At 29.7% G+C, this 12,812-nt stretch overlaps 1 protein-coding gene across 1 annotated transcript; it reads left to right on the top strand.

Moving 5' to 3' along the window:
• Positions 1-6,015: 6,015 nt before the first annotated feature.
• Positions 6,016-11,261, top strand: LOC129894166 (phytoene synthase 1, chloroplastic). Its single transcript, XM_055969718.1, has 7 exons — positions 6,016-6,141; positions 7,598-8,260; positions 8,379-8,429; positions 8,708-8,880; positions 9,227-9,462; positions 10,136-10,328; positions 10,955-11,261. The coding sequence occupies exons 2-7, from the start codon at positions 7,825-7,827 to the stop codon at positions 11,126-11,128; spliced, it is 1,263 nt and encodes a 420-aa protein (XP_055825693.1). The 5' UTR covers positions 6,016-6,141; positions 7,598-7,824; the 3' UTR covers positions 11,129-11,261.
• The last annotated feature ends 1,551 nt before the right edge of the window (positions 11,262-12,812 follow it).

Below are 12,812 nucleotides of genomic sequence, written 5' to 3'. Positions count from 1 at the left end.
CTTCTTTTTTTCTTGATCGGACAAGGCCTTGAATTCTTCGATATCCCAATATCGGCATAGTTCTTCAAATATATGAGGCAACATCCAACTCGAAGGTGCCCGATCATCCCTAGCTTTCTTTATCCAGCTAGACAGTCTGGCGCTCGCTTTTCTTTCAAAAGTGGCCGCAATGACCATATTGTACCTTGGCTCCCAGGTACATAAAGTCTGAAAAAAATGAATAACGTGAAATAATTAGTTAAGTAAAGTATAGTAAAAATATTAAACGTAACTTAAAAAAACTAGATTTAAACATATATATACCTTGAATTCATTAAACATTGCCTGACGAATACTGTTTGAAATCTCCCGCCAAGAGTGATAGGGCTCAGTATATAGCCTCCTAACACTCTCCTGAAGAGCCCTAGCAGCATCCTTCGAAGTTATAAATTAAAATATCCTAAAATTCAAGTATCTAAGTTATTCAAACTAGCTATAAAGTTTAAAGAGTTCAAAATTTATACAAATCTAAAAAAATTCTAAGTTTAACTTCAAAAGTCCTAAAATTCAACTTCATGACTTCAAATATCTAACTCTACTTAGCTTAATTAATTCTAAAGTCTAAAAATTTCAAATATTATACAAATATAAAGTTCAAAATTAGTATCTAAGTTATTCTAATTATAAGTTCTAAATTAAAGTCCTATATATAATTCAAGTATCCAATTTTCAATATTTTTTTAAGATTCAAACTTCAAAACTTCTTATATTCATGTATCTAAGTTATTCTAAAGTTCAACATTAGCTTAATTAGTTCAAAAGGAAGTTTAACCTCAACAAGATTTCTAAAGTAAACAAAAATTTCAACTTCAAAGTTCTAATTAAGTTCAACTTCTAAATTTAAGTATCCTAAAATTCAAGTATCTAAATTATTCTAATTATAAGTTCTAAAGTCCTAAAACTCAAGCCTCTAATTAAGTTCCAATATTTTTCTTTAAGTTTCAAACTTCAAAACTTCCTAAGTTACAATCCAATATACAAACAAACTACAACAAACTAAATGAAATAAACTAATTAAGTAACTACTAAATCACAAATTACTATCCAATTTACAATCTAATTCAAAAGACTCAAATCTAACTTAAATCTTAAAATCAAAACTATAACTACATCCACTAATTTTACAATTCAATATACAAATAAACTACAACAAACTAAATGGCATAAACTAATTAACTAACTAACATCACAAATTACTAAAAAAATTACAATCTAATTCAACAACTCAAATCTAACTTAAGCCCTACAATCAAAATTATAACTACATTCACTAATTTCACAATTCAATATACAAATGAACTACAACAAACTAAATTTAATCAACTAATTAACAAATGACAAATAAAAAAAATTAAAATTTAGTTTTAGGTTTAGGCCCTAACCTCTTAAAAATGAATAATACTCCTAAAGCACCACAAGACGGCGGCGACGGCGGTTGACTGACGGAGGACAGCGAAGGGGGTGGGGGGACGACGGTGGGAGGCGGTGCGACGACGAATTTGTAGAGAGAAGGCAAAGAGAAGAGAGAGTTTAGAGAGAGAGAGAGAACTGAAAAAAATACGTTCTGTGTTGAATATATTTAACAAAAAGCGACGGACAACGTCTCTAAGTCCGTCGCTTTTTAAAAAATATTTGACCGCCATTTTGATCAAAAAGCGACGGACAAAGCGACACCGTCCGTCGCTATTTTAAATATGTTGACCAAAAATTTTGACCAGTAGCAACGGACTTAGCGACCCAGTTCGTCGCTACGTTAAAAAAAACTATAAAAAAAATAAAAGTGACGGACGGAGTCATAATATTTAATTTATAAATAATTATTTTTTAATAAAATATATAAAATATTTCTATAAAAATAATTTTAATTTTAGCGGAAAAACCTGCCAAAATAAGCGACGGACTAGGCGTCACTGTCCGTCGCTCCTATTAAAAAAAATTAATAAATAAATAAAAATGATGGACAACGTCGTTTTCTCCGTCGCATTTTATTTTCGACGCAGTCCGTCGCTTTTTGTTTTGTCGTTTTTTGACAATTTTTTAGTAGTGAACTAATCACTTAGATTTTTTCTAAGTTTAAAGCCATAATCATCCTTTTCTCTTAAATATAATCCTGAATAAAGAATGGCGTTTACTGCAAATTGCAATTATCATTTGTGTCTGCCAACCAAAAACACAAAATTACAACTATCGAATATTTGTTTTTTCGTAAAGGAAAAAAACTGAAAATAAATTATAATTATATAAAATTGGAACTCATTCACGTTTTTGGACCATTTAGATAACCCCACAAAAAGAAAAAGTGCATAAAATTGCAAAGTGCTACGTGTCGTAATTATAGCCATATTACCTTTTTAACTTTGATATACATCTTGTTATAAAAATGTCACATCTATATTCTTTCGTTTACAACCACGTATAATTTATTTTTAGAGGTTTTTCATTAAAAAGAAAAATTTATATAAGGATATATTTGATATTTCTCACATGTATATTTGTTTGCCTTCTTTAATTCAATAATAATTTAAATTTTATTATTTTGATAGTCAAATTTATTTATCAGTAATTTTCTTATAAAATTTATTCTATATGCTCCAATATCTTTTACAGATAAAAGAAATTACAATATATCCAAAAAATAATTAATTTTAATTTTTTTCTCTTTTTTCATTCACACTTTCCCCCCTCATATTTTACTCTAAAGAATGAAAGAAAAAATAAGTCAAATAATAATAATCAAAGAAGTAAAAAAGAAAATCATGTGTGAAAAGGATCACTCCTACGTGATTTTTAAAAAATTAAAAATCAAAATTCATTTTTCATTTCTGTTAGATAAAAAGATATATGTGAGCTAATTTTATAATGGTAGAAGTATATGTAAATCATTTTTATAACTGTAAGGATATATGCAAGCCACTTTTGGAATGAGGGTATATCAATTCTAAGGAATCATTTGGTAGGGTGTATTAGGAGAAATAGTTCATGCATTATGTATAGTATTATTTAGTACTATCTCTATCCCATTTCATGTGACACTGTTTGACTTGACACACAAAATTTAAGAAAAAAGTAAGACTATTGAAACTTGTGGTCTCAAACAATTCCTACATATTTGTGTCACTGTAAATCATTTCATTAAGGGTAAAAAGAGAATTTTAAAGTTAAATTATTTCTACTTATAGTAAGCTGACATTTTTTTTGAGACGGACTGAGAAAAAAAGGGTGTCACATAAATGGAAAATTTACATAAATGTACTACATTAAGAAAATATTTACTATTTATAGCAATAATATTTTTTTTTCACTGAACATTTATAATACAATTATAATACAATTTTAATACATATTAGCGAGAATAATTTATAAAACTCATGTAATATAAGTTTTATTCATGGATACTTTATTTATCACATACTTTAATACACTTATAATACATTGTATCAATTTCTTACCAAACAAGTATAATATATTTTGAAACACTTATAATACATTTATATTGCATGCATAATTCACTTTTAATACATAATAGATATATCATAATATTGCTATATATTGCTATAAATGGTAATAAATAAAAAGTATCGCTAAAATCAATAATTATTTATTAAAAAGTATTTTTCCTAGTAATTTTCCCACATAAAATAGTACAGAGGTAGTGCTATGTTTGATAGGAATTTTGGATCTATGTCTAACTAATACATGCATTAATAATATACCCTACATGGTATAATAGGGTGTATAACTAATACCATCCATTCGATGGTATTAGTAATCAATAGGGTTTATTAGCATGAGATTAAATATGTAAAGACAAAAATATCCCTCAAATCCATTTAATCATTTTTATTATTTTCTTGATTTTATGTTTTATAGTTTTTGTTTTGTACTAGTAAATTTATTTTAATAGCTTAGCTTACAAATTTTATTTGTTTGTGAGTTCATATTTACAGAATATAAAAAAAAAATTGCCATGTCAAATTTTTAAATCTTATTTATTTTGTGGTCATATTTACATAATATAATTTTTTTTTTTGCATTTCAATTTTTTTAATAATTAATTTAGCAGTGATTTTGTTGATACAAAGACCTAATTGAGTGATTTTATTGATGCAAAACAAAGTTCAATGACTTTGCCAGATAAATTCTCAAAATTGAGTGACCTTTTAAGATATTAACTCCATATTAACACTACAACTTGCAATTTTTATGTGTAAGCGTAGATGGTTTATTTTACGATTGTTTACCATCTTTTAGATTTTAAAAGTAAATGGTCTATCTTTACTGAATTGAAATTTGACGTTTTGTGAGTGATCAATTTATTAAGATGATAATTATTACCCTCAAATAATTCTAGTGAGAAAATATCAAATATGACGACAAAGTTGTTCTTCTCCTAGCTAGTTAGAAGGACACACAAAAAAGAATATTGTCCGATAATTATTTGCCTTGACCGAATTACATGAAATAAAAAATCTCATAAGAACTCAAGGGTATAATTAGAAAGAAGCTTTTTGTATAGTTTTAAAAAAATATAAAATTAGGTGGAAAATAATGAATCAAACAATTGATAAAAAATAATTCCTTCATTAATAATCTCTACATTACTAATCACTATGTTATTAATCTTTGTACCAAACAACCCCTAAATGACTAAGTTGAAAGTTATATACGATCCTTTTTCCTTCTAATTTTATTATTGCTCTTTAAAATAAAATAAAATAAATTGAAAGCAGGGGAAAGAAAATAGGAGAGAGGATGATCAAATAGTGAATCAAAGTATCAAATCCTCACTAATAAGTTAAAAATTAAGTTCAATCACTTTTCTTAAAGTATGTTGGTTTCTCTATAAACAAGCTGATTGAAAATTATTTTCGAAAAAGAATGATATATTTTTTTATTTAATAAATATTTAATGATACTATCAATATTTTATTCTTATTAAATTTTTCTTATTTAGCAAAAAGACAATAACGGTATACTCTTCTTCTTAAAATATTATTTATTTTAATAATAATTTTGAAATATTATAAAATAAAGACAATTACATCATAATATAAATTAGAACCAAAAAAATATCATCTATGAGATATTCTTTGTACTTCCCACTAGCACAAGTGGTAAGAACTAACAAGCCATTTTGCCAAAACTGAATAGAATATAGCACATCCAATCAAGTAATTACACGTGTACACTCAACCAATGAAGGCACTTTTATTTCTTGATAATAATATCTTCCCGCTATCAATATATCTCTATTTATTTATCGAGGCGAATTTATAATTTAAATTATTTAATTATTTAAGTTCAAATTTATTTTATTTTATTTAACTACAAAGTCGGACGACGTATTTTTAATAGTTTTAATGATTTTTATTCTATTTTTATGAAGTAGAAATAAGATTTATATACGCTCTATCCTATCTAGATTCTATCAATAAAATTTTATTGAGCATGTTATTACTGATATTTATGTATAAATTTACGTTTCATATCAGATTTAGATAAATTGACACCACAAAGTTGCATATCTATACTGACTATTTAGATTCACGCTATATGACTCATTTCTGATACTCCTTGTCGTATATTTTATTTGTCATATTTTTTTGTACGTTTTTTAAGAAAACATTAATTAAAAGGATAAGTTGACTAAATTATTCGTATTTACTTTGTGATCTCAATTAAATTTGTTAAAATATTTGACGGAAACAAGAAATTCTCACTTTTAATAAATTTGAAGGATTAAAACTGTTCAAAAATATATTTAAAAAACTAATTTGAACCTAGTGCCAAACATAAAGGATCTTTTTGTCATTTTCTCTAAAAACCTTGAAATTCTACGTGTCTTAATAGAAGACCAAAGAATTCATATTTTACTGAAAAAGGGTAATAAAATGAGCAGATGGATTCTGAATCACTCAATTCCAATCAGCAAAAATAAAATAAAATAATTTTTTTTTTAATGAATTCTATAAAGAGACCAAATTATGTGGAGCAAAAAGTGCAGAAAAAACCAACAATTTTTTTTCTCCACTTCTTGAAAGTGGCTATTGTTGAAAGAAAGAGTAAAATTTGAGTGGCCATTCTTGATTTCTTGAAAAAAAGGTTTGTTTCCCTTCGCTTCTTGATATATAAAGTTGCCATCTTTAACATTTTCTGCAACATTCTATTGCTCTACTAGTGTTCTTGTTGTTGCTATACCATAGGGGCGGAGTTAGAGTGTGAGCTTAGTCGAATTCAATAGCTTTAGTTCAAACCCGTAATTTAGTAACTTAAAAATATTAAAATTCAGAACTCATAAACTTTAAATTTTTTGATTATGTGGTCAAGTGACTATACAATAATAGAATTTGAGAGTGGCCATTGTTGAAAGAAAGCCTGAAATTTGAGTGCTAATTATCAAGTTTTCTTTTCCTTCACTTCTTGATATATAAAGTTGCAATCTTTAACATTCTATGTAACTTTCTTGTGTTCTTGTTGCTATACATAAGGGCGGAGTTAGAGTGTCAGTTATGGGCTTAAAAATAAATTTTGGCTCCGTGGTCCGTGACTATGCATACAATATAGAAATTGAGGGTTGCCACTGTTGAAAGAAAGGGTGAAATTTGAGTGGCCAATTATCAAGTTTTGTTTCACTTCTGTTCTTGATATATAAAGTTGCAATCTTTAACATTCTGTAACTTTCTATTGCTGTGGTATATGGGTTCGGTCAAATTCAGTAGCTTTAGGTCAAACGTTGTATAAATTTCAAAATCCATAAACTTAAAACTCTTGCTCCGCTAGCTGGCTGTGACTATATAATAATTGAAATTGAGCACTTGGCTTTTGAATATATCTTTTACGTGTACCAAAATTAGAAGGTGAGGTGCTTATTATAAGCTAGTTGACTAAATATAGAAAGCACCCATTACCCCCAAAAGGTGTGATTCCACTGTCATTGCAGGTTTTTTCCTATTTATACTTTCCATAATGTAAATGGTTTTTAAAAAATCATTTCTTTGTGCCACTAGTAAGTAATATTGCTGATTTTGTTCTACTTTTGGGGCTATCAAGTTCAAATTATTTATACGGGGTGGGGGGTGGGTGGGGTGCCTATAGTGCTGGTTACGGTTTTGCGTGAACTCATTAATTTTTGTAGATACTAAGAAATCTACTCAGTATTCTTAAAGTGTCTTGCTTTTGATCCCACCGTCACTTGTTATTGATTGTGTTTAGGTTATCACATTATTCTGTGGCTGTTACTGTTTTCTTATTAGTTGCTTTGTTTCTCCTCTGTCCTTTTTCCTTACTCGAGCTGAGGGTCCTCCGGAAACAAATGGTTTACGTACACTCTATCCTCCCCAGACCCCTCTTTGTGGGATTTCACTGGGTATATTATTGTTATTGTTATACTAAGAAATCCACTAAATATTTGATTGTGAACCCAATCTGTATTGTGATATTAACTTGAGGTCGCTATAGGAGCTCATAAACTTCAAATTTTGAATCAACACATCTGTTTATACTTTTGTTTGTCATAACTGTATCTCAAATATGATGTTTGGTTAAACTCATTTTGCAGAAGCCAAGAAACAGGTTATTTCTGTCTGAGTAAGGAAAAGTTGGTTTGCTTTGTTTGTGGTCTTTTAATAATCTTTTCCACAAAAGGGGAAGTGGGTAATATTGTTGAGAGTGGGAATCTACTACGAGTAATTTTTTTTTTATAAATTAAGCAGATTTTGGAAGGTGACAAAAAGAAAGACAAGAATCTTGGAATTGTTTTAGACAACCAAGGTTTTCTTCCTCAAAATGTCTGTTGCCTTGTTATGGGTTGTTTCTCCTTGTGAGGTCTCAAATGGGACAGGATTCTTGGAATCAGTCCGGGAGGGAAACCGGATAAATGATTCATCGAGACATAGGAATTTGGTGTCCAATGAGAGAACCAAGAGGGGTGGTGGAAAACAAAGGTGGAGTTTTGGAGGATCACAAACTGATAATGGACGGAAATTTTCTGTACAGTCCGCTATTGTGGCTAATCCGGCTGGACAACAGAGGATGACATCGGAACAGATGGTCTATGATGTGGTTTTGAGGCAGGCAGCCTTGGTTAAGAGGCAGTTGAGATATACCGATGAGTTAGAAGTGAAGCCGGACATACCTATTCGGGGAAATTTGGGTTTGTTGAGTGAAGCATATGATAGGTGTGGTGAAGTATGTGCAGAGTACGCAAAGACGTTTAACTTAGGTTAGTTTCTTTAATCTATTCATTCGTTCACCAAATTTTCATTTACTAATTATGACTATTTATATGCCTGTTTATGTAATTGATGAAGACAAAATTTGATCTTTGTTTGGTTATTCAGGAACTATGCTAATGACTCCAGAGAGAAGAAGGGCTATCTGGGCAATATATGGTGAGGTTTCTAGCCATTTAATATCGGATACGTACACAAACACATATGGTTAATCGTAGACAAAAATAAAAAGAACTAAAGTTTGAGTTTGATTTGTTATATTTCATAATTGATGCTAATAAAACGTATCATTCCTCCCTCTTTCTCCTCTTCAAGCTTTACTCTAGTGTTAAAAGGGAAAACTCCTTATAAAAAATGATTGTATGAGGATGAGGTTATTGCATATACAAACGAACTTCTTGAGTTGAATAGTTTCTCATTATGTTCTGTTTAAACAGTATGGTGCAGGAGAACAGATGAACTTGTTGATGGCCCGAATGCATCATATATTACTCCGACAGCCTTAGATAAGTGGGAAGATAGGCTAGAAAATGTTTTCAGTGGGCGGCCATTCGACATGCTCGATGCTGCTTTGTCCGATACAGTTTCCAACTTTCCAGTTGATATTCAGGTTAGTCTTCCAATTCTATGATCTTTATCTTTGTTTGATTCGAGTTTGATGTCGCTTTAGCTGAGTGCTTGTCCAATAGCATACTTCAGCCTTCTGGAAAATGTTTTTAGTTGGATCTCTAGTTCTGTTTCTCTTGTCCTAGATTCTACATACTCCGTTTTCTGGGAACTCTTGTTTTTTTTTCCGTTGTTTTGTATGTGAATCATAAGTTCCTTATTGTCTTTGCTCTTCACTACAATATTTTTGAGGGTTGCATGTATTTGGAACAGAAACGTTATTCATTCACATAATTTGATTTGCTTTCTTCAATGACATAAATTGTCTAATCTTTCGATATATGTTGCAGCCATTCAGAGATATGATTGAAGGAATGCGTATGGACTTGAGGAAGTCGAGATACAGAAACTTTGACGAACTATATCTCTATTGTTATTATGTTGCTGGTACGGTTGGGTTGATGAGCGTTCCAATTATGGGTATCGCACCTGAATCAAAGGCAACAACGGAGAGCGTATATAATACTGCTTTGGCTTTGGGAATCGCAAATCAATTAACCAACATACTCAGAGATGTTGGAGAAGAGTAAGTACGAAGCTATATTTTACGCACATAAAAGAATTTGCTAATATTTACATATCAAAAAAAAGAAAAATGAGCTGTCTGTTCAGTTATCCGGTTTATTTGTTTTTTTTATGTCAACATAATAGTAAAAAGTAATCAGTATAAGTCGTTCTGGGAATAAAATTGCAGAACTCAATTTAGCCTTGTTGGGAAATGCCACTTCTTTTGAGAGCTTAAAGCTCATTAGTTAGTCGTTAGAGGTGAAGAAATTCTTCGCTTTCCAGCTTTATTCCACCATAAAGTTGTGATATTTTCATTAATGGTAACAACAACATACCCTGTGTAATCTCAATAAAGTAGGATCTGGGGAGGGTAGAGTATACGCAGACCTTACCACTACCTTAGAGGTGGAGAGGCTGTTTCCGATAGATTCTCGGAAACAGGTAGAATAAAAAGGACTTTGTCTAGTGCACATCTCTAAATGATGAGAAAATTGCTTAATAGATATTGTTCAGGCCCCAAAAGTTGCATATCATGGAATTTCTTCCCCTTTGACATTATGACATATTAAACTTAGAAACATGATATCAGCTTCAGACACTGACGAGCCACGATGAATTTCTTTCCTTTTTTGAAAGTGCCATATTTTAGCTCTTAAGGCTTCCGTTGTTCTTATACATTGCTTTCCCTGCAGTGCCAGAAGAGGAAGAGTCTACTTGCCTCAAGATGAGTTGGCGCAGGCAGGTCTATCAGACGAAGACATATTTGCTGGAAGAGTGACCAATAAATGGAGAATCTTTATGAAGAAGCAAATCCAAAGGGCAAGAAAGTTCTTTGATGAGGCAGAGAAAGGAGTGACAGAATTGAGCGCAGCTAGTAGATTCCCAGTAAGCATTCATAAACTCTTATATGAATATGATTTGTTTTCGCGTTCTTAGATGATTATATTGCTTGTGTTGAGTACTTCTTGGTCGATGAAGTTGAGAGGAAAGGTTTCTAAGTTTTAACGACTTTTACCAGGTGCCATGTTATCTGCTACCAAATGTTAGGTAGTTGAGAGACCTTCATGAAATGTCTTGGATTGTTATTACTCTGTATATGTGAAAATCATTCTATTAGATCTAATAAGCACATCGTGTTGTAATTGATAAAAATTCTATAGCTCATATCTTTAGTATTCTCTTATTTATTATTATCCGTGTCTATTACTTTGGTAGAATAACCCCACCAATTCTTTGACTCTGGACGGGCTAGGATTCTAACCTTATGTCAGGACCTACAAACCAACGGATAACATTGCTTTGAGCTTGCAGTTCTGAAATGGCTCGGATTGCTATTATTCTGGATATGACAAAATCACTCTATTAGATGTCGAATAAATACATTCGACCTAACAAGTACCTTGTTTTAGAATTACAATATCCCATAGCTCGTATCTTTAGTATTCTCTTTATTTATTACCCGTGTCTACTATTCTAGGAGAATAATCTCTTCCGTTCCTCGGTTTTTTCAGGTGTGGGCATCTTTGGTCTTGTACCGCAAGATTCTCGATGAGATTGAAGCCAATGACTACAACAACTTCACAAAGAGAGCTTATGTGAGCAAAACAAAGAAGTTGATTGCATTACCTATTGCATATGCAAAATCTCTTGTGCCTCCTACAAGAACTGTGTCTCTTCTAAGCTAAAGCATGAAATCAAGATATATATATAAATCAAGGCCAATAAAGCAATATACATTAGGAAAAAAAAAATATTGTTGTATTGATATACATGTATATCATAAAAAAAGTTAGATCATAGTAAAATTTAATATAACAATCTCTTGTAGTTGTGTCATCACTATCTCAAATCCTTTGAGGGAAAACTTTCAACAGTTATCTGACGGGTTTTTATTCTTGGCAACGATAATTGGTACACCAAATTCTTTTTTGGTTCATTGGATAAATAAGGAACTATCTAAGGGATGATGCTTGTGCAATTTTGCTAAGCTAAATTGATAAAACATCAGAAAATGATTTCTGCCTTGCAAAAATTAGACACACTTAGTCGATGGAATTATTTTAGAAAAAAATAAATTATTTTAGAAAAAAGTCAATTTAGCCACAAATACCAAAAAAAATTCAATACTTATCTCTATTCTATATATCTTTTTTTTTACTTTGATTTTATATCATAAAAATTGTCTGCATTTTAATATGAGTTGTAATCCAACACTTTTATATTTAAATAAATTTATATATAAAAAAATTAGAAAGATAAAGGTAAAATTTGAATTAATACTTACAGTTTTGGAGGTGATTATAACTTTCCTATTTTTACCATATTTAAATTATTTAAAATTATCAACAAAAAAGATTTTATCGGAACAAAAAATTTAAAATTTAACATTTGAAAGTTAAAAGATTATTTTGAAACAAAAAAATTAAATTCGATAGTTGTAAATTAAAAAGATTATATCAGAAAAAAAGATTAATTTGATATTTGAAAGTTATCAACTCCTAATATATCTCAACTACTTCCGACTTTCACATTCTAAATCAAAACATTCAGAATAAAAAATCAAATGAAAATGACCAAAAAAAAGTAGTCGAGATACTTGATTTTTCCGTTTTTAAAAATACTCGATTTTTAAGTTTTAAAAAATAAATTTAAATTATTTAAATCTGTAGTTATGGACGACATGACACATGGCATCACCACAAAAATTAAAAATGTCAATTGACAAATAATAAAAAATGTTAAATAAGTAATGTGTAAAAAAAAACACATTAATGAGGGGTCAGTTAAAAGTAAAATCAACCAAAAAAAGAGAGACCCATTCTTTTCTTAATTATTTATAATTCAAAAAAGCAAGTTTCTCAATAAAAGACCAAAAAAATACCAAGGCTATAATAAACACTACAACTCATGAAAAGGTAAATCTTTGCATATTTAATTTCTGTTATGATCTTTTTTTTTTAACTAACGAAAATGCACTAATTATTTAACATTATGCATTGTTTTACATGTCTTAAGTGGTGGACATAAATTGAAAATCATGGCTAAAATTGATTTGAAACTTAATAATAATTTCTTCAGTAAAGTTATTGAAAAATAATAATAATTTTTAGAATCAGTTATCGATTAAAAGCTTAAGAGTTATTATCACGCAATCATGAAGCGAACACTTTCTATTACTTTGATCTTCAAGTAAAAACTTGATCACAATAAATATTTATGAAATCCGTAAGAAATAATCATACTTGATATCATTGTGCCATTATTTAATTATTTATTTTGGTTATCATTAGTATTATTAGTTATTGTCATGAAAATTGTTTTGTTTGATTGATTGAAGTTTGTGAGAGGTCTTACTTTTTCTATTCAACA

Source organism: Solanum dulcamara, chromosome 7, assembly GCF_947179165.1.
Source record: "Solanum dulcamara chromosome 7, daSolDulc1.2, whole genome shotgun sequence".
Classification (NCBI taxonomy): domain Eukaryota; kingdom Viridiplantae; phylum Streptophyta; class Magnoliopsida; order Solanales; family Solanaceae; genus Solanum; species Solanum dulcamara.
Note: the sequence above shows the minus strand (reverse complement) of the source record. Positions and strands in the feature narration are given on the sequence as shown.